This window comes from Mytilus galloprovincialis, chromosome 14 (assembly GCF_965363235.1).
Source record: "Mytilus galloprovincialis chromosome 14, xbMytGall1.hap1.1, whole genome shotgun sequence".
Lineage (NCBI taxonomy): Eukaryota > Metazoa > Mollusca > Bivalvia > Mytilida > Mytilidae > Mytilus > Mytilus galloprovincialis.
The window spans coordinates 68,917,213-68,940,647 of NC_134851.1; the positions used below are offsets into that span (position 1 = coordinate 68,917,213).

At 32.9% G+C, this 23,435-nt stretch overlaps 2 protein-coding genes across 2 annotated transcripts in view; one reads left to right on the top strand and one right to left on the bottom strand.

Annotated features, from left to right (window-relative positions):
• Positions 1 to 828: 828 nt before the first annotated feature.
• LOC143059544 (uncharacterized) lies at positions 829 to 3,341 on the top strand. Its single transcript, XM_076233062.1, has 3 exons — positions 829 to 1,109; positions 2,736 to 2,763; positions 2,955 to 3,341. The coding sequence occupies exons 1-3, from the start codon at positions 933 to 935 to the stop codon at positions 3,266 to 3,268; spliced, it is 519 nt and encodes a 172-aa protein (XP_076089177.1). The 5' UTR covers positions 829 to 932; the 3' UTR covers positions 3,269 to 3,341.
• A 4,991-nt stretch (positions 3,342 to 8,332) lies between these two features.
• LOC143059754 (electrogenic sodium bicarbonate cotransporter 1-like) overlaps positions 8,333 to 23,435 on the bottom strand; it is a 36,421-nt gene continuing 21,318 nt past the window's right edge. The window contains exons 9-19 of the mRNA XM_076233305.1: positions 22,623 to 22,797; positions 21,603 to 21,736; positions 19,955 to 20,504; positions 18,483 to 18,596; positions 16,925 to 17,089; positions 15,302 to 15,480; positions 13,998 to 14,070; positions 13,544 to 13,612; positions 12,296 to 12,472; positions 9,599 to 9,715; positions 8,333 to 8,926 (exon numbers count right to left, since the gene is read on the bottom strand). Coding sequence (XP_076089420.1) covers positions 8,558 to 8,926; positions 9,599 to 9,715; positions 12,296 to 12,472; positions 13,544 to 13,612; positions 13,998 to 14,070; positions 15,302 to 15,480; positions 16,925 to 17,089; positions 18,483 to 18,596; positions 19,955 to 20,504; positions 21,603 to 21,736; positions 22,623 to 22,797 — 2,122 coding nt within the window. The 3' untranslated portion in view covers positions 8,333 to 8,557. The remainder of the gene's footprint in view (positions 8,927 to 9,598; positions 9,716 to 12,295; positions 12,473 to 13,543; positions 13,613 to 13,997; positions 14,071 to 15,301; positions 15,481 to 16,924; positions 17,090 to 18,482; positions 18,597 to 19,954; positions 20,505 to 21,602; positions 21,737 to 22,622; positions 22,798 to 23,435) is intronic.

The window sequence follows — 23,435 nt, forward strand, 5'->3', positions numbered from 1 at the left end:
TTAGGTATTGGTTTGAGGAAAAAAGAAAATAAAAAAGTAGTTTTCTGATTGCCACTGAGATAACTATCCACCAGAGTTGAAATGAAGTGAATTTCCTATATGTCTTTAAAGGTTCCCGACACGAACCAATTCAAATGAAAACAATAACGACCAAAGCATTAAACGAAAACTAATGACGACATACACAAATAAAGGACACTGAACAACAGGCTCCTGAAACGGGAATTTGAGCCATACACATAAATAATGTGGCATGGTTAACTTTTGTTTACGAGTCTGTGACTCTCAACCAACCCGGGTGATTATTGTAACAGTACAACATAGATAAGTGTCATAAGTAATATCAATTTGCTTAACTCAAAAGATCAATATGAGACACAAAAACAACTGATACAAAAATAAAAGACATAAAGCTTCGGCGTTAGAGTACTCGCAGTTTATAAAGCTAGTTCAAATCAATTTCAACTTAAATTTATTAAGTTTTGCCTGATTAAAATATCTATTAGCATACGTCCAATAAATGCAGTGTTCCAAACTGATTCACTGTCGAATAGACGAATACAAACACGACACTTTATCAAACCTTATACTTGAATTGTGTTAATCGAGTGATATAATTGAGGTTTTTATTATATCGCTTAACAGTATAAAATCTTTAAAAAAAACTTACATGCAATATTCGTCCATACAAATATACTTTGACGCCAAATAGTTCTTTTTCGTTTGGAATAATAGAACAACACAATTCTAATCAAAAGATTTTACATAAATCAGTCCAGATAAAGTTCTAAAATAAAAGTTGTAATAATGAAATTGTTATTTAAGGTCTTAAAACAGAAACCTTGCTCTTGAAGCCAAATGATCAGCATTTCGTACAGTTAGCCAGGAAAATTGGGATTGGAGACTTCTACAGCTTCTTTATTCAACTTGGTATGACAAAAACAGATTATGATGACTTGAATTTCCGTTATTTCTCAAATCCAATGGATTTTATGCTGATGGGACTCTTTAATTGGAGGGATACAGAAGAATGCAACCGATCGACGACAACATTTGACAAACTTCTGAAAGCACTGACAGCTATTGAGAGTGAACACTATTTGTGTCAGGTTAGATACTGGAATTAGCTTACGTTTATTTATTTTTTAATTTGTTCATACTCAAGTAAATGTATTTTTTCGATTATTATCGTAAAAAAGCTTGCGACAACTTCATTATTGTTGTGAGAACTATCATATCATGCACAAATAATGTAAGTGGTCGTTATCTTCAACTATATAATTTCTTCACATTTACTTAAAAGGGTTAATATTGGCCTTCTCGACAAAACGCATACCACATTGATTAGTTTTGTTTTATCTACATGAACACGTTACTACAAGGATTGTTAAAGTCATTGATTTTAATTTAGTTTAAACATATTTAAAACGGATTAGGAAACAAGTTATTACAACTCTCATTTATCCCATCCCGGTTGCGAGTGCTGTCTTGTAGCGGCATTTGCATGATCTTTTTCGAAATCTACAAGGGTGTCTTTTACGTGCAAGAGATATTGCATTCTCTTAACACGGTCCAGACATGTATCGTTCTCTTCCGACGGACTCTAGCTCATCTTTTATCAAGACCATACAGGCAAATGGTAACAAGGGAGAGCCGAAAATTCAGTTCCTGACATTTTCCCCGAGGAACAGGGATAGAACCAGGAACCTTTGTGTTTGTAGTCCAATGCTTTAACCACTACACCATGGCAAAATTTAATGATATTGTCGTATAAATTCATAAAATCATTAAAATTTAGATAAGAAAAATCTAAGAGGTAATAAATTGTACTCCAAATGTATATAGTTGTTTGCTTCCACCAGATGAAAGGTTCAGAATATTCATGTATCCCTCAATAGCAAAAGCAAAAAGAAATTATATCAAACTATTGAACTCCAAGGCAATTAGAACAAGAATGTGTCCATAGTACACGAATGCCCCACTCGCAATATCATTTTCTATGTTTAGTGGACCGTAAAATTGGGGTCCAAACTTTAATTTGGAATTTAAATTAGAAAGATCATATCATAGGGAACATGGGTACTAAGTTTCAAGTTGATGTAACTTTAACTTCATCAAAAACTACCTTGACCAAAAACTTTAACCTGAACTTCGCACTATCATTTTCTATGTTCAGTGGACCATGAAATTGGGGTCAAAACTATAATTTGGCATTACAATTAGAAAGATCATATCATGGGGAACAAGTGTACTAAGTTTCAAGTTGATTGAACTTCAACTTCTTCAAAAACTACCTTGACCAAAAACTTTAACATGAAGCGGACGGACGGACGGACGGACGGACGAACAGAGGCACAGACCAGAAAACATAATGCCCCTCTACTATCGTAGGTGGGGCATAAAAAGGAGGTCCATTAAAAATGGCAAAAAAACATTATTCAATCAACGGAGAAAGAGACAATCTACTGTGGAATTCCTGACTTGGCAACGACATTTATTAACGGAAATTGCTGGTTAATTATCGGTTACACTCAGTCAAAATATCCTGATCGGAAATAGCACATATAATTAAATAACAATTCTTTAAAAGACGCTTGTGAAACTTATGCGAATGCACATTTTACTTTTTCTTGTCTTGCTGACAGTTTTTAATTTCATTGGTTTTTTTTTACATGAACAGCAGTTCATGTGATAAACTCATATTAACGTTTTTATTTCATTTTTTTTTATTTAAGGTACATAGAGAGGACCATAGTTTAGTTGGTATGTTTATTTTTATCGATTAAAACATATATATTTAAAACGTAGAGTAAAGTTAATATCTAAAAGCATAGAAAAAATCATATTAATATTTTTATTTTATTTTATTGTGTGCTTTTAGAATTTATGGTGAGATAACAATTGCTTTTTAACAAAAAAACATGCATTAATTGTATTTGCTTATTTTCTTACAGACAAAGCTGAACGTCGTCTACAAGACATTCCATCAGATGTTGTTATTAATGGTTTAACAAAAGAGAATCTGATAGGTGATTGTGTTGTACACTTTGGAGTTGAATTAGGTCTAAGTATCGGCAACATAAAGGAGACAATGCACAATTTCCCAAGGAATTTGAATGGACAAATACACAATCTGCTCGTGAAATGGAAAACCCAGAAACAACATGAGAAGGTGAAACCAACAATTTACCGGCTTATGGTAGCATTGAAACGTGTGAGAGCAGCTGAAGGCTTAGCTTTTGTGAAGAAAAGTTATGGTGTTGAGTAACTTAAAGGCGTACAAAAGAGAGACAAATTATTTACCTGTCTTTCTCTTAGACATTTTAGATTACTCTTTCCGTTTTTAAAATAATTGCTGATACCATTTGTTTTTCTGTGCTTCTATGTACGTCCGAAAAACATCAAAATAAAAACAACCTTCTTTGCAAGTGCTTCTCGTAATATATTGATGTTTTTCAAAGAAATAAGATTTTAGCACTTATTTGCAAAGTATTTTATTTCTAGAACAACATGAACATCTTCAAAAGACATTCGCAGCTTGATCGAATTCGTTTGAGTGTAGGTAAATGTTGTTAGACATATTTTGTTAAACATCTTACATTTCAAATCAGTTTATAACTGGTTGTAAAGTGTTTTATTTGTAAAGTAAGATCTCTTGAACATACACTGATAACTATAAGTAATGGTGTTTTGTTTTTGTTTTACATACTTCATTGGTTTGTAAAACATCATCTATTCTGTATGTTGTACATGTTTTTACCCCCCTTACTATCATTTTTGACATCAGTATTGCTATTCTGTTCAGCACCAATACTCTCAGTTTTACTGCATCAATTTGCCTTTAACCCTTGCATTCATACTTTAGTCCATTTGTAATTATTGGGATGTGTATACTAGAATGGCATTACCTTTTGATAAATTGTCAATGTAATCCACTACAACAGCTTTTATGTTGGCGTCTTTGTCAGATTTACTAGCAACTACGTGTTTTTGTTTGTGTCCAAGTCTGGTTTATTTGTATGTTTGCTTGAATTTTATAATTGGTTGTATTGTATGTCTGTGATGCATGTTTACACACATTTATCATATTAATGAAGTCTGATAAGCAGAAAACAATTGTGTGTTTAATTTTCTACATAAGAAAATGCTTGGACAAAGTCAAAATATGACAGTTGTTGTTCATTTGTTTGATGTGTGGAGCGTTTCATTTTGCCATTTGATTAAGGACTTCCCTTTTAAGAGTTTTCCTCAGAGTTTAGTAATTTTTTTATTTTATGATTTACCTTATTGTTTATTTTGCTTGTTTTATTTGAGATTCAATGCGGGTTTCACACATTGCCGATTATTGTTCCCGTTTGAGATCAGACAGCGATACGACACGAAAAGTGAAAAAGTCGGATTACTATCCTCAATTATCTGGAATGTACTATCATTGTCTGAACTCAGTCGTATATGTTCGTAACAGATTCCTACGGGTCGGGAAGGGTCCGAATAGTTCGGCGAAGCACCCCGACAGTTAGGTGCGTCCCGTAACATTCGGAGAAACTCAGCCGATTTTGTCTGGTCGGATTACAATCGTTCATATGTCGTGACAGGTTCTGCTGTATCGGATCAAATTCCTAACAATGTTCTATGTATTCTGGACGGTGTCCTGTGGACGGGAATGAAATGGAGAAATTTTTCATTGCTGTTTTTCTGCCTATTGAGTCCAGATTCCATCCAGATCTTGTCGATTGCGAACCGTTTTTGCCGAAACTGTTCAGGAACAGTCCCGTTATTAATACGAAATTCGTCGATGATACCCACGTCACAGTCCCGACATTTACAGAAAACAATACGACTGAGACCAGACAAAGCCGTTTACAATGCGATACAGCGGACCGTGATAGGTTTACGTCCCGACAGTACCTGGTCATCCCGAGTATGCCGACAGTTTTCGAACGGATAACTTCCGTCAGCGTTGGTTCACTGTCTGGTCACTGTCTGATCTCTGTCGGATTACATTCGGTAGAAACGGGACTCAGTCGTGACAGACTCAGTCGAATTTTACCAGGCAAAAAATACAAATTAGATTAGAAGCGGATTGAGAATCGGGACAAATTAGCTTGGAAACAGTTGAATATCGACGCTTCCTGTACAATATCAGATTGTTGTCGTGATTAAATTATTTGTTTTAAAAATTTTAATTAAAGTTTGAATTTCCATCCACGATTCACAGGATCTTGATCAGACTTTTGACAAATTTTAATCGGGAATGGTCCTGTCAAGGACGGCTGTAAAAATCGTGAATGTGTGACCCCAGCTTAACATCAACTTGATTGTGTTGTATAATATTTTGCTTTGGTCTGCTGTAATAAAATTTTCAAAGACGCATATTTATTAATTCAATTGCTAGTATCTGAATTTCATAGGGTTGATATTATTTTTGGTTTATCATGATAATAATTTCAATTCGACTATTAGGAGTTATTTTTAAATAAAGGCAACAGTAGTATACCGCTGTTCAAAAATCATAAATCTATGGACAAAAAACAAAATCGGGGTAACAAACTAAAACTGAGGTAAACGCATTAAATATTAGAGGAGAACAACGACACAACATTAAAATGAAACACACACAGCAACGGACTAAGCATTAGACAAAATCCGATGAGAATAACCAATATAACATCAAAACCAAATACATGAATTTGGGATAGAAAAGTACCGTGACACGTCTTGTAGTAATGTGAATTCACACTCAAATATAGGAGAAAACAAACGACACAACAGAAACACAACGTAAAAATGTTACACACACAGAAACGAACTATGATATAACAATGGCCATTTTCATGACTTGATACAGGACATTTTTAAAGACAAAAATGGTGGGTTGAACCTGGTTTTGTGGCATGCCAAACCTCGCACTTTGATTGCATTTTTAAATATAACATAAAAATGACAACATAATAATACAGGACTACAATACAAATAAATAGGAGAATGTATTAGGTAAAGAAACACATGAATAATAGATAACAAAAGGCATCAGGTTTAAAATTCATTACGTCAAAAACGCGCCTCGTCCAAACAAGACTTACCAGTGACGCCCAGCTATAAAAGTTCGAAAGTCAAAAAAGGGTACAAAATTGTACAGCTCTGAGGATCAAAAATTTTTAATATTACCATTTGGTCAGAAGTCTGAAATATTTTTTATCAAGAAAAATAGAACAGTTTAAAATGCATATGCAATCGCCTCATAACAGCATATATGGTGCAAAGTCTATAACAAATACTTAAATATGTATTTTTGTCCATCTGATGAGTTAAGCCTTTTTCAACTGATTTTTATAGTTCGTTCTTATGATGTACTGTTTCGTTCATTTTTTTACATAGATAAGGCCGTTAGTTTTCTCGTTTGAATTGTTTTACATTGTCTTATCGGGGCCTTTTATAACTCACTATGCAGTATGGGCTTTGTTTATTGTTGAAGGCCGTACGATGACCTATAGTTGTAAATGTCCGTGTCATTTTGGTCTTTTGTGGATAGCTGTCTCAATGGCAATCATACCACATCTTCTTTTTTATATTGTTCAAATTTGGTATTACTTTGTTCTTGATTGTGACTGTTATGATTGTGTTAGAATAGTTAAACAATAAATTTATATACACAAACTTATAGTTCTAACACTTTTTTGTTTCTTATCTACGTTTAGCATTAATTAATAAATTAACAAATACTTAAATATGCATTGTTCAATTTTGATTTTCTTTTGTTCTTGATTGTGACTGGTATGATTGTGTTAGAATAGTTAAACAATAAATTTATATACACAAACATATAGTTGTTTTGTTTCTTATCTACGTTTATTATTATTTTCAAGTAACAGGATGTAAATAACGTTATTTGGTCTTAAATCAACGAATAAAACAGTGCACACAATTATCAAGACGATGACAATCTGCACAAAACATAGAACAACATAATCCAAACTCTGAAGAAACCATAATGCATTCAAGACTATTTTGTTTTTTGTTTGACGTTAACGAACCGAACAGGTTGGAGAGTTACCTCGGTTTTCAATCAAATTAACAGTTGATAAATAACCTTATATATATCATCGTTTCTATGTATCTGTGTCTCAAAAATAGGCATACATATACTTCAAAAATATCTCTTATTATTTCTTGGAGCTAACAAAACCACATGACTTGTTTTAAAAAGTCGTGTATTTTACGCAAACATGCATAGTTTATGAGATGCCAGTAGTTGATTTATTAAAATTGAGAAAGGAAATGGAGTATGTGTCAAAGCGACAACAACCCGACCATAGAACAGTCAACAGCTGAAGGCCACCAATGGGTCTTCAATGTAGCGAGAAACTCCTGCACCCGGAGGCGTCCTTCAGCTGGCCCCTAAAAATATGTATACTAGATCAGTGATAATGCACGTCTGTATTATTATGTTAATGTATAGTTTTTTGTTTGTTTGTTGTTTTGTACATTGACCAGGCTATTTGTTTTCTCATTAAATGGGTTAACATTTCGTTACATCAAGGACTTGTTATCTGATGACGTATTCCTATGGGTTTTACCATTGTTGAATAGATTACAGTGACCTATAGTTGCTAACCCCTACACCAATAATTTGTTGTTGGTGTTGTTAAATCTGTCATTTACACTTCAAAAGGGGGACGTTAAACCCGATGCCTTGTGTAAGGAGATTGCCACGCTCTTTGCACGTTAAGAACCCTTGCAACAACTCCTTGAGGGGTCCGTAGGTGGTCTGTTGTCTGGACGTTAAGCAACCAACAATCAATCAATGAATTCAGTTCCATTTTTAGCTGTTGGGTTATTGTTAATAATCGTTAATTCCGTGTTTTAGAAGTGCATGGGTTTTTAATCAATTAAACTGTTGATAAGAATCATTATATACCCTTGTTTCGTTTGTAACGAAGTCACTACCATAAGTTTTCATTGGTACACAATAGCCTTACTGAAAACTAAAACCTCAGCAACACCCAACCAACAAAAATGGGTGAACGAATGTGATCCAGAAAATTAAGCAGATCATGTATGGACACAACAACAATTGTTAAAAGTATCCAACAAATATAAATGGTAGTCCCAAATCAAAGTACACATATCGGTTTCAAGATCAATACCGTAAAATGTAATATTGCAATGTACTGTTGTCTACTTGTTCCGAAAGTCATGATACCGTTCATTCTTATTAAACAAAACAAACAATTATAATGATATGTTTTTTATCGTCAATCAGCTTATGATCAAATTGGTTAACTATATGCATGTATATGTATAACAGGTCATTCATTCTTATAGTAACACATTGAAAAGGTACAGTTTCATATAAAATATTACATCAATACATTATCGAGCAAATAATACAAAAAATATCCTCTCTGGAGCTATCTGACAGTAGAGACTATTATATACACTAGATCTGTCTTAAAGCCTACACTTTCAAAACGCTCAGCTCTCTTTAATAAAATCAGTTCGTCAACTCTAACAGTTTTTGAATGCTTATATTTAACGTGGTCACGTTGTTTTTGTTTTACTCGTGCACTGTTGGCGGTGGTATAGCAAGTAGTGATGGCCTTCGTGTTTTCCTCTTGTCGAATATTTCTTGATTTCTTATACCGTCTGTATTTTCTTGTGACAATGACCTATTTAAACAGGAAACAGATAACTGAAAATCACTATTTATAGAACGTTCACTTGACTTCCGGTAGGTTCTTTCATCGGGAAGCGCCATTAATGAAATCTTTCTTTGGCGTTTATCAAAGGCATTCAAGTTATAGGTATTCATTGCAGTTTCGTCAACACTTGGTAAATGAGGACGAAATCCCATGTTGGCTGTTGCTGGCAGAGATTTACACCTCTCTCTTCTTGCTGAAACAGACTCTCTCCTACGTGTATTGTCCTGTAAAAATAAATACTTTGTTTTATCAAATTTCCAGCAACGTACTTGTGATGAAAAATAATAAAAATGTCAATAAAATGTTGCTCATGAAATAACCCATTAGAGCAAAGCAGTAAATAAATATCGCTAAATACAGGACGTATGTTTAAGATTCACTTATATAAATTGCATTGACCTCTTTGATTTTATTTTTTTAATATCTGCCCAGCTTTTTGAGAAAAAGGAAATTGCTCCTCTATACTAAAGCTTTTTAAAGTTAGAACCAATAATAATAGACATGAGTTAAACATTGATTAAGAAATATAATAAAGAACAAGGTGGAACAGAAAACATAAGGGAGTTAACTCTTGACGTAAAAGTTTAAAAGAGGGACGAAAGATACCAAAGGGACAGTCAAACTACACAATTTAAATTACACAATATTAGTAAGGGTAGAAAGCTCCGAAATGATACAAACTTGTGTTTGTAAATTGTTTCTCATTTAAAAGAGAAAATCCACTACCCGAGTGTGGTCCCCAGCTAGCCCCTTAATATAATTGTTTAATAGTGTTAGTGAAGACTATATTAGTTACACGATCATATTGATATTCGAAGTATATGAATGACAAATAAGCAATTTCACAAGATGAGCATGTCTACAAATAATTTTTCATAACTTTATATGATATTTACAATATGTTTTTCTTTTTCAATTTCCTTCTTTTTAGGTGGAGATCCGTCTAACCATTTTAATTCATGCTCCGAGAAAAAATAATCCATTCCTTTTCTGACAAAGCATGTTGCTAGAACCTTTTAAGAAAAGAAAAGAAATTATTATCATATATCCGATGAAAATACTAATATTATAAACTATAATTGTAACGAATGTATAATACATACAGATACAGGTCGTGGTAAAATTGTTTTGAAATGAAGAGTATCGTTTATTTTATTTTTTTTATCTCATGATTTTAAGTTTTGTTTAAAATAAAATTATGTCATTAAGCTACTGTTAATTCATCCATTTAACAGACTTTGTGTTAACCAGTAGTATTACACTACGGTCTTTTGTTCTTGTATTTTTTTTATTTACAGGTTCTGTTAATACATTCATTTTCGTCGGTATCAATTTTCGTTGACTTAGAGAACATTGTATTTTCGAAGATAATTGATCTCGTGGATTTGCCTTAGTCTACAGATAAGTATTTGCATTTGAATGTATATTCATTAATCATTTAAATTTCATGTTTGACCTTTACCAAAAACATCAACGACATTGGTATCAAGCGAATTATATTGAATCCACAGTATTTCGTGTCTTTTTTTAGCTTTTCACGATAAATTGTTAAATTTAAAATCTAGGTGACCTAAGCGGTTATCAGTAAAACTTTGAACTTGATTGTTACTAGACACCAGAATAAACTTCGAAAGACTTGGCATTTTCATTGGTACATATACCGTTATCGTCTGCTTGTATATGTGGATTTATTGCGACACAGCTCGTTACTAGTCATAATAATTTAAATAAGACAACTTCATGTTCATATTTGTTCATATAATTATAAGAATAAGACAACTTCGTGTTCATATTTGTTCCTATAATTATAAGAATAAACTAATTTTGCCTTTTTTGTCTTTTTTTATATTTAAATCAATTAAGCAGTAATAAAAACATGTATATTAACATGTTATTTTGTTACATCACTGTCCCAGGTTAAGGTAGTTTTTAACCCCCTCCCGCTCTAGGCTATAGGTGCCTGAGCATGAGCATGTAATTCAGTGGTCGTCATGTGTTGCTGCATATCATGTTGTTTTTTCGTTCATTGATTTTGACATTGATAAGACTGTTAGTTTTTCTCGTTGAATTGTATTTACATTTTTGATTTCTTGGCATTTAATAGCTCACTGTGCTGTTCATTGTTGAAAGCCGTATTGTTAACTTTAGCAGTTCACTTGTATGACATTTTGTCTCTGTTGGATAGTTATCTTATTAGAAATCAAAGATGTTCGCTCCTCATTTTCTCGTCATTTTTCCAAGATATTCGAAATGCTCTGGGTTTATCTATGTAATGTCATTAAAAAGATTGCCTACTAAATCCGGCTTCTCTTTTCATAATTTGATAACATATAGTTTACTGTGGATTCATTTTTATTCGTGGTATACCAATTTTCGTGGATTTCGTGGGTAACAGCGAACCACGAATTTAAGAATTCAACGAAGAATAATCCCGAGAAATGTGTATTGAGTCAGATGTTTATTTCCGGTTATGTTATGCAGTTCTAGTATTGTGTTGACTAGCGATAAACATTGTAACATAACACGTGTTTTTTATTGAAAGAAGATACAAGTATTTTGATTAAATCTATAATAAATATATCTAATATCAGTGATAATTTACTTTTTAAAATTGATTAAAACTGTTCATGGAAAATAACTGCAAGTTGTTAATTACCGTGTCATAGTTTGGGTTACCAGTGATTAAAAATCAATAGGATTAAGTACGGGGATATTGCCCGTAGGTAATATTGTTTATGACAGGAACATTTATTTTCACACCTTATACTTATATCACTGTTTATTATATCGTGATTAGGGAAATGAGCTTTCAATCATAAAGTTTTGAATGCCTTATAGAATTCAGACAAGAATTTATAAATTGTAAAACAAACAAATAATTAGTTGTCTCTGTCCATTATTGTAATCGAAGTTATCAATGAACACTTTAACCTAGAATGACCAAGCGAGCCTTTTCAATGAATTCCTTCTTTTTTTTTTTTTTTATTATTGATCAAAACAAGGAGGTTATATGATCTCCTAAATCAAAAAGAAATCCACGAATTACGTATCTAATTTTTTGTTGTTGTAATCAGCGATCCACGAATTTACGTATACCACGAAACGTCTTTTTTTCTCTATCCACGAAAATTGATACCCACGAAAATAAATGAATCCACAGTAAAATGCCTTCTTTGAAAATCTCATAAAATCCTTGATGTTTTATATAATTTTTCAAAAAAAAAGGTACCAATGTTGAATAAAGACAAATCTAGGCAGAATCATTTCCCGCCAAATTTGCAATTTCTTTTATCTCGAAAAACCAACCAATCCCCTTAATTTGTTTCTTCTATTTTAGATCCTTTATTAATCAAATTAGAACAGTCTTTTTTAAATCTTGTTATTGTGACAGAGAGCAGTGAACATCCTAGCATAAGCAAATAAAGGCAACAGTAGTATACCGCTGTAAGAAATTGATAAATCGATTGAGAAAAAAACTAATCCAAGTTACAAACTATAACTGAGGGAAACGCATCAAATATAAGAGGAGAACTACGATTCAACAGAAAAACAACATTAAAATGTAAACATATATCGAATATATGACTACTTACCATCACAGGAAAAATTATTGATATCTCATGAATACTTTTAACAGCCCATAAAACACCCAAACAAATTATTTGAATGAATGTGAAAAGATGAACCTTCGTCAATGGAACATGTCGTAGATATTCATAATCAGGCTGGTATTTTGGCGGAATAAATACGATTTTTATTCGTTGTACTAGCTGCAAAAACACAAAACTCAATCATACTAATGGTATATCATCTTGCTGTATGTACCCCTATACATAGAGAAATCTTGACATATAAAAAAAATGTGTGGTATGATTGCAAATGAGACAACCCTCCTCAAGATATAAACATAAGCTAGGAATTATCAACTATAAGTCATCGTACGGCCTTCAACAATGAGCACAGCCCAAACCGCAAAGTAAGCTATAAAAATCTCCGTTTTCTCAAATATCGTTTTTAGATCTCAAACTGGATGTGCAAGGAAGGAATTTCCTTATAGGTAATGAAACTATAATTTGGATTCTTTTGAAGGCTATGTTATGCATTATTCAGGGACACGATAAGCAGTTCGGAACAAATATACTGAAGTAAATAAAATTACCATGGTAACAATATTCAATTGTATTCATTTGAAATAAACAAAGGCAATTGCTAGGTAGGGTACATTAATATCGTTGATTTGAATAAGCACAGTGCTACACAGTTAACAGTGAAACTAAATTTGTTGGTATCTTCCTTTAACATGAATTCAAAACGGTGTAAATTAGGCTTTAATGTATATTGATGTAAGTGTTTTATAGAAGGGGAAACCGAAATACTGACAATCCGAGTCATTCAAGATTGACGTTTCGGATTAGGACTCATCCTCAACGTAGACAGACTAGTCATATGGTAGTTTGACTAACTATACCAAATTGCTACTAAGATCCCTATATCAGAACGGTCCCTAACTACAAATGACAATACACTATTGTAATGAATTGTATTTGACCTCGTGTGTGTAGATTTGTTATAAAAATAAAAAAAAAACTCATCTAACATCTAAGGATTGAAAATTTGTACGCTAGACACACTTTTCAAAAGACTCATCATTGACGCGTTATTCAAGTGAACAAAGCCTAGTAAAGTACGAAGTTGCAGGGCATCAAGGACTCCAAATACATAAACGTTTTCCAAAAGAACATCTTGATGTTCGGCTTTGGAGTTTTTCGGATTGTTTATTTGCAATAATTTTAACAACATTATGTTTCAAAATAACTAACAAACACTGTAACATTACTGACCTGCATTCCTTTCAGTGAAGCAACACCCATGTAAAGAAACACACCATATAGAACTGGCATTGGTATAAACTATAAAAAAAAATATAGAAATTTGGATCAATATTATTCAATATTAACACATGCAAGGTGTTTGTGCAATCGACCCTAGTTGAGGGGAATATAACATTAATTTTAAAGTGTGTTTGCGGTTAAACATTAATGGATTATTTCTTGTTTTAACTTCAAACAAATTGCATGTTTAGAATTATGCCCGACTCATCATGTGTGTTCTACTATTTATAGCCCTCACTCATGTTATTGGTAAATCAAAGGATAACCTATACATAAGTTGGTTCAGATTTTGTTTTAGGAATTGCGATTCCGATTTTAGCCATGCATATCATTTAAAAGTAAAACTGTTAGTAAGCCTTTCACATGTTTAATGAAATAATGGAAAATACAAAAATATACTTACCTTGAGAACTGAAGTTATTAGAACAGCGAAACCACTCAGTATTCCAACAAGTAATGCTGTTACCCTCTGTTCCCTATAAACATGATAAATATTGGATGAACAGGAACCATGGTCATTATCAAAACGGAATACAACTCTTTGTTGGGTGAAGGAACATATTTCTGTCATGAGGTAGATTGACTTATGCATGTGTATGATATTATTAGTTACATAGATATATATGGGGTCGATACATGCCTAATATATCGTATAAGGTCACTAAAAGAATGTGTAACAAATATTTTTAACCGTCTATGTTAACATGTAACATTTCGACAAATGGCATTTTAAAGTGATCTTGTCTTCAATACTTAGAAACTACTTTCATTGGTCTATAACAAAATAAATGACAAGAACAACAACTTGTAAGCTTTTAATGTGTTTTCTATATTTATCGTAATCGTTCTTCATCAATTTCTTTGTTTAAATTTAAAGAGTTATCAAAGGTACCAGGATTATAATTTAGTACGCCAGACGCGCGTTTCGTCTAGATAAGACTCATCAGTGACGCACATATCAAAATATTTATAAAGCCAAACAAGTACAAAGTTGAAGAGCATTGAGGATCCAAAATTCCAAAAAGTTGTGCCAAATACGGCTGAGGTAATCTATGCCTGGAATAAGAAAATCCTTAGTTTTTCGAAAAATTCAAAGTTTTGTAAACAGGTAATTTATAAAAATGACCACATTATTGATATTCATGTCAACACCGAAGTGTTGACTTCTGGGCTGGTGATACCCTTGAAGACGAAACGTCCACCAGCAGTGGCATCGACCCAGTGGTTTAAATAGTTATCAATGGTACCAGGATTATAATTTTGTACGCCAGACGCGCGTTTCGTCTACATAAGACTCATCAGTGACGCTCATATGAAAATATTTATAAAGCCAAACAAGTACAAAGTTGAAGAGCATTGAGGATCCTAAATTCCAAAACCCCTAGAAATTTCCTCAACACCTTTTTGTTTTTACAAAGGATCGTAAAATAACTACTAACCCAATATAAAATATACACGTATTCACGCGGTCGCTTTTAACCAATCATATCCCTATACATGTTTAGGAGGCAAGATACGTTGACAGCCACTTCCTTATGACTTTATCATCGATTTATAAATAAAAATTCCCATTTTATATTGTTAAATATTCTCGCCATTTCTTACTTGCTTTTCATACTTTATTTATTAAATTGGAATCTATTATTTATACTTGATAATCTTCATGGGGTTATTCTTTCCTTGTCCATGATTAAGATTCTTAATTACCTTACACCCAGAAAAGTTGGTTTCTCTCCTGGAGCAGCACATTCCGATTCTCTTGTTAAACTCTTTATGTGCGCCAGCGCCGACACGGTGGCTGCAACATACCATGGTAGTCCAAATAACGAAAGCACCACTATCAATATACCAAGTATTAGCATATCTAAATGGTAGCCACCTCCTTTCTGAAATAAACACAAATGTTTGAAGGTTGGTAGCGAAATCTAGATACCAAATAAAAGATATGTTTTAATCTGATTCAAATATGACGTGTTTCTGTCGCTTTGTAAACAACCCAGTGGTATAAATAAACTAAGCGCAGACTCAGAGATGTACATGACAATGGCTGTTACAATATTCCTCACACGTAAATCCACTTAAATCGTAACCCTTGTGCATACGCTATGTTGATTCCGTTGTGTTAAAATTTTCAATTGAAAAACTTACAAGACCATTATTCTTTTTTACTTAGCCAATTATATTTTTTCTACCATTTTGTTTGCCTATTATAACTAAAAGGACGGGTAACGTTGGTTTTAATCATTTTTATAGAAAAACTCACTTAACATACACTTTGTCTACCATGTATGATTGCATGTCCAACATTTTAATCAACACTCTACAGAAACAATGTTTACAGTTTTAGTGTTTTCACAGGTTTGCGTAATGATTCTGATGCAACATCGTTTGTAACATTTATTTTGATTGCGTCACGTTTAATACTAGTTTTCATGGCATCAATTGACAATTGATGCTATTAAAACGTACGCCAATGCGAAGACGATGTATGACAGATTTTAAGTGTATCAGTTTACGTAGTTTTCTGTTAGCTTCATTAGAATGGAGATGAAACATGTTGCAAATTAGTTCCAATGGCATCAATGATCGCAAAAAACCGTCGCAAGGTAACTTTTTTTGCTACCATAAAATCACCAATTGATGCCGTCGAATCTTAACATACAACACAGTTATCTCCTAATATGATTTAAAAAATATTCGAATTGTCCATTTCCCTTCGTGTAAAGCGTTTTGATTCTCCATGTGGTTTTTGTTTAAAAGAAGTGGTGTTTCAATAATCTTAAAACGAAATGTTAAAAATCTATTTATTAAGACGTTTATTCGTAGACTTTACAATAAATACAAAACTGCTATAATTGTATTTGAAATGTGTCTTTTAAATGAAACACTTGAATTTGACCGCTTATAAATGCTAAAATTGTTAAGAAATTAAAGTTTCTATTTCCTTCAGAAGTGTTTGCCTTAGACGGACATGGCTATTCGACTGGTCAAACATATCTTCAACTGTTTCTTGGCTTTCAATATTCGGCTTTGAGTGGTCTCCATTAGAATAAAACCAGTACTGTTAAAGAAGTTTTACAATGCTTAACAATGTTACACAGTCCTACAGGTGACCATACATTTGTTTTACAATACACTATAATTGCGAATTAAATTTTTTTATTTTTTTTTAAAACAATCCCATGCGAATAACGGAAGTAGACCTAGGTAATGTAAAATAATTCTTAAAATCATCAGACCGTTTGTGTGAACCATTTTTATAAATATATTCTTTTTCAAACGTATAACTGATATAAAGAGTTATCTCCCTGATCCGAGATATAAACAAACCCTAAGTTTATGAGCTGGTCGATTAACGATAACAGCTGTTATTTGCTGATCCATGAATATCAGGATTGTTGTCAGTAGTGCTGGGATAGCTGCGACTAATATCAACCACCACGGATTTTTATCACTCCAAGGATTTATGAACCAGCCACGGGCAGCATTACTAGGCTGAAATTAAAATCTATGTTACTGCGGGTTCATTTGTTTTCGTGGGTATTGATTTTCCTGGATTGAGAAAGACATTCATTTTCGCGGATATTTGATTACGTGGTTTCACCAAACTTCGCATAGACAGCCTATCGAAATTTGTATGTTGTTGAACATTTGAATTCGTGATTCACCTATATCAACGAAACTCACGAAAATTGGTATCCAACGAAGAAAAAATTAATCTACAGTACTGTTGATTCTTTATAATTCATGGAATAACAGTTTTCGTTGATTTTAGAGGAAACAGATAAACCACGAATTCAAATTTTCAACGAGTAACATACTTTTGATAGTCTGTGTATACAGATTTTGACAAAACCACGAGTATTTAAATGTGCAGCAATCCACCAAAATTGATACCCAGGACAATAAATGAATCCACAGTATGTGTTGATGTTTTATTTCTAGCCTTTAAAATGTTAACAAGCTGTTTGTTTTATTTTCTCGCTATCATCATTTTTCATACTCTTATGGCAGATATTTTAGATATTTTATTGTGCAGGACATTGCAAGACGGCAAGAACTGGTACTTAGTACAGTGAAACATGTTTAAGCGAACCTCTTTGAGACTTAAGGTTTTGGTCGGTCTTGATCGATATTTGGTTTTATCAGGTTCACAATGCACATAATTTGATATGACGGTGCTTACGAACATGTTTGGTTTAGACAGGTTTTCGGTTTTTGCATGTTCGGTTTAGTCAGGTTACAATGTATAAGTTATGTTCCCTGTAGCGAATAATTATTTAGGGTATTTACTCAATATGTTTGTTATTGTGGCTTTAGATCAACGTTCCTTTGTGTCAATATAACGGTATTTTATGCGACTGTCATACAAGTGAAAGGTTTAGCTGCTATTAACCCGGTTTAATCCTCATTTTTCTACATACGAAACTGCCTATTCCAAGTCAGTTATCTATTCGTTTTATATGTAAGAGGTTTTGATTTTCCCATTAATGTAAGTACTTTCTGTTTAGAACTTTCCTCGGTGTTTCGTATTTTTGTTTATTCCCTTTTTGTCGAGCATTATCATTAATAGCTTTAAAGTTGTCTCTGGTTTATTTATTCTGACTGTTTAGCATTATGAAAATATTTCAAATTATCCGTGCTCTTTATCAACAAGATCTCAAAAAAGCCTCATTTTTTTAAAATAAATAGGATTGTTAGTTTTCTCGTTTGAATTGTTTAACATTGTGATTTCGGGTCCTTTTATAGCTGACTACGCGGTATGGGCTTTTCTCATTGTTGAAGGCCGTATGGTGGCCTATAGTTGTTAATTTGAGTGTCATTTTGGTCTCTTGTGGAGACTTGTCTCATTGGCAATCATACCACGTCTTCTTTTTTATTTTTATACCTTAAACTCAGCAGGAACTGATAGTTTTTGAGTTTGAACGCCAACTAATGCATCAACTACAACCATTGATATAATGGACAGTAAGACTCCAAAGTCACTGATAGTACGCCTTATCTACAATAATAAGAATTATATAATTGAGCAAAAATACAAAGCGAGACGGGAAAAGAAGATAGAAAGAACCATTTTAACACTCCAACCAAGTCATCAAACATAAAGCAATAATAATCTCAAGAAAACTGATATTTATTACATGTACATTACTAATGAAATGTACGAAATTTAAAAATTAAAAGGAATATAACTATAAGAAAACAGTAATAAAAAAGCCTCTTACACATTCCAAAGTAAAAGAGGGAAAAAGATACCAAAGGGACAGTCAAACTCGCAAATCGAAAACAAACTGACAACGCCATAGCCAAAAATGAAAAAGCCAAACAGACAAACAATAGTACACATGACACAACATAGAAAACTAAGCAATAAACAACATGAAGTTATCTCTTCCAAAGCTTCCCGAACGCCTTCATTGATTCTTAATTTTCGGGATAACTGTGGTTCATAACACGATTTTCCTTTTCCATGCACATGAATATGGATAACATTAGTAGAAGTGTATATTCGCATTGTAGATGATTAAGAGATTAATTATATTTGACATCTTTACCCTTTGTGTCTGTTTGTTTTGTTCGTGCATCATCGTGAATATAATGGAATGCGACTGGCATGACTGTCATACAAGTAATAGGTTTAGCTAGCTATCAAACCAGGTTCAATTCACCTATTTCTACATTAGAAAATGCCTGTACCAAGTCAGGAGTATGATAGTTGTTATCCTTTCGTTTTATTTGTTTCCGATTTTGATTTTGCCATTTTATTGAATTTTCCTCGGAGTTCAGTATTATTTTTATTTTACTTTTGACCCCGTCGATACATTTGGTCCCACTCCATTTGAGTTAACCTTAATTCATAATATTTGAACATTAGTAGACAACGTTTACCTTAACGTTAATGATTTGAGTAATTTTCTACTGTTGCCTTTACTGCACAAAGACTTGGTTACATTTCTGGAAAATGTTCACCTACGGTTTTGTAAATACATATTTTGAAGTTAAAGAAAGTCGAACAATAATAAAAAAAAACACAATCAAATTCTACCTGCTAAAAGACAATAGAGAAAAAATTTAAAATTGATCTACACGAGCCCCGCCAAAAATTAGGGCTCCATATTAGAGCCTAGCTAAAATGTGTTTTATGGACTATTGACTTTCATCTTGTTAATGTTGACCAATATAATGCGTATCTTTCTTCGCTGTGTTTTTTATGTGTTTCTATCTCGTGTGTCTTCCCTTCCGATTATTTTTCATAATCCCGAAAATGAGATAAAAGTTCGATGCTTATTCATAAGAGGGACGAAAGATACCAGAGGGACAGTCACACTCACAAATCGAAAATAAACTGACAAATCTTACCGTTGCAGTAGCAAACGTTCCTCCTTTGATATTCACTAAAAATATTGCAATTCCAAATGTTCCTAGGAAAAGTAAGCAGGACATAAAGAACACATTCGGCTCATACAGTTTGTCGCTACATCCACTTCCGGTAAGATAACCGCCATATTTAGAACAGTAAGCTGGAAGCACACTATTGTTTATAGTACCCGCATCATGCACTGAAATATTGAAATCCCGTTCATAGGCACTGTTGTTTGAGATGTTCGTTGTATATTCGGACACATTAAAATAAGTTGACCTATTAAACGGTATTGTAAAATTTTCGCACACGCATGAATTAGTTGGAGATGCAAGGAAGTGAATCGGAAACTTGTCTTCAATCTTAATTAAATTTTCAAATGCTTGGAAAATGAAGATCAGTGCAATTAGGCAGGCAAAACATTCTTCTGTAAACCTTGTGATGAATCGAACTAATGCACTTAAGTCTAGTGCAACGATGATGAAAATAATAAATGCTATCCATATTCCAACCCAGCATCTAAAAGGCATATAATCCCAACCTCTGTCACTGCAAAATGAATAAGTATTTTTATTTTCAAATATATTTTTATTATATTACTCTTTGTAGTTAAGAAAAGGATTTATATTTTTATTTTTAGTATTTCAACGCCACTTTTTCTTACGCTTTATGCTATTTCGTGACCGCCAGTTTTTATTGGTGGATGAATAATAGAGCCCGGGCAAACAAACAACCAACCTTTGATAAGAAAACTGACAGTTTAAGTCAATCAATACGAGCAGGATTCGATTTAATAAACTCAGTGTTAACTGGATATTGTTTACAGTAGGAATTACTCAGACCATTCAGCCACCAAGGTCCCTTAGGAAAAGTAAATACACTATAACATGCATTATTGCAACGTTATTTTATCTTTGTTTTTGTTCTATTTAGCCTTAATTGACAATTTTTTTCCGAAATTGTAAAATGCATTTTTTTACCTATTTTGTCTGTTAGTTTTTGATCACACATTGTTTAAATATAATGGAATTGTATGCTACTGAAATATGAATAAGTTGTTTACCTAGCTTTAAATCCAGGCTAAATCCACCATTTTCTACATAAGCAAAAATATTTTTCACGGAGATATCTCGCTTTTCAATGTTAATTTTCAAAACAAATTAAAAATGAAAAATTTGAGTTTTTTCCTAAAGTTTGATTTTATGGGACTCTTTAATGTGTATATTTGGGGCTTAATGCTATAGATTAGAACTAAAACATTTTCTGTTGCACTTAGTTTTAAGTTCAAACTAAGTTTGACTGGACAAATTTTTCCAATACAACATTGATTTTCTCTTGAGTGAAAGTCCCCCTACATTTTCATAAATAAATACATTCTTTAGATTTAAAAAGTGATACTATGGATTCATTCATTTTCGTGGGTACCGATGTTCGTGAATTGAGGAAAACGTACATATTCGTGAATATTTGAATTCGTGTTTTTGGCAAAGTGTGTATACTTTCTTTTACAAAATTTGGATTTCGTGGAACATTCAAATTCGTGGTTCCCCTGTTCATGCTGTTCCTACCAAATCCACGCGAAAATTGATATCCATCGAATATTAATGAATTCACAATACAAAATAAAATGAAATACTATGTACTCACACACAAAAACTATACAGTATCATCTCTAACACCAACATTGGACCTGTACTTCCTAAGATATTCATTGGCTGACCAGAAAATAAGGCAAACACCACTCCAGTAATAGCTGCGGCTAATATACACTCCATTGGTCCCTGGTGTAGAAGGATACACTACATGAATGCATGCCTTTACTTATAATTTGATAGATGCTTTTTATGCTTTTTGAAAATGTCTGTTTGTTTTGAGATTGTAACACAGTGATGACTACTGTAACCATATTTTGACTATTTTACCTAATATGTCTGTTTTGTTCACACATCGTTGTAAATATAACGGAATTTGATGCGACTGTCATTCAGGTGAGAGGTTTGGCGCTGTGAAACCAGGTTCGTCCTCTATTTTCTACGTTTAAAAATGCCTGTACCAAGTCAGGAATATGACAGTTGTTGTCCATTTGTTTGGTGTGTTTTTATCATTTGATTTTGTCGTTTGATTAGGGACTTTCCGTTTCTTCGGAGTTTGGTGCTTTGTGATTTTCCTTTACACTAAATGAAGGCGTGCAGTTACTTACATATTTTCCCCAATAAATGCAAGACTGGCATTCGGTATACATGCATCGAAAAAAAAGATATAAAACACGATGTCCAAGTATTGAGATTGAATCGTGAAGGATCTGGTATATGATCGTTGTTGATATTTAATTGAAAAAAAGACACATGCTAGGCCAATAAAAAATCTAAAATTAATGAGTTATGAAGACTAATTTCTGGAAACAATAAAACTTTTTGTCAAAATGGTTAAACGTGAAAGATCTCGTACCGCTTATTTCTTATTTAAATTATCCAACAATCCTACCACATTTTATTATTTTAATGTTTTTTCAACCTACTAAATTTGATAAAAAGAATGGTATAAAATTGCATTTATAAGTTATGTTTTGAATTTTCAAATGACAAGAAAGAACAACAGTATTATTCTATTGTTGGTTTTCAATCAATAGAAAATATGATAAATAATTCTAATCCATCTTTAAAATACCATAAAATTATCAATTTTGTCTCCAAGTAATCCACCAAACGTCACATTCGGGGCCAAGGTCGCTAGGAATAAATATATAAATGATGCAAAACACTGTATATGTAAGCCATCCGTAAAGTCACTCTTATACCACGGTAGTTTTCTCTTAACGTCTGCCACAAGACCACCAAATAACCTGAAAATCATTCCATGAGATTTGATGAGAGTATGCAACATGCAATCTTGCGAACCACTTACTTTTCACGAATGTGACCTACTGAATTAAACTATTTACCGGATTTGTAATAACAAAAGTAACAGGACGGTTGCAAGATGTGGATCAGGATCTGGTTATCCTTCCGGAGCACCTGCGATTCCCCCAAAATGTTGTTGGGTTCGTGTTGCTAAGTCTTTAGTTTTCTATGTTGTGTCGTCTGAACTATTATTTGTGTGTTTGTCTTTTCATTTTTAGCCATGGCGTTGTCAGATTATTTTCAATCTGGAGAGTTGTTTCTTTTGTAATCGTGCCACGTCTTCTTTTTCTATTTGACATGGTTAAAATATATATCTACATGTATCAGTCCAATGCAGTGTGTGATATGACTTTGTCGGATAGTTATAGTGTGTTACAAGTCAATTGAAAAATATATTTAGCTGTCAGACTTATGAAGTGTATATTAACCATCCAAACCTGTGGAGTTTCTTTTTACTTTTATGACCAATATTTCGAAATTTATAATATTTACACTCCAGTCCATTGTAGAGTGTATTCAATTAGTTGTCAATGTTTGAATTGTTTATGTTTAGAATCAAGACAATTGCCGTGTCTTTTAT

What these genes read in the sequence shown, in the direction of transcription:
- LOC143059544 (XM_076233062.1), top strand. Translation starts at nt 933, where the DNA reads ATGACAAAAACAGATTATGATGACTTGAATTTCCGTTATTTCTCAAAT. An exon ending in GTGAACACTATTTGTGTCAG is followed by an intron (nt 1,110 to 2,735) that starts GTTAGATACTGG and finishes TTTTTATTTAAG; the next exon opens with GTACATAGAGAGGACCATAG. An exon ending in AGAGGACCATAGTTTAGTTG is followed by an intron (nt 2,764 to 2,954) that starts GTATGTTTATTT and finishes ATTTTCTTACAG; the next exon opens with ACAAAGCTGAACGTCGTCTA.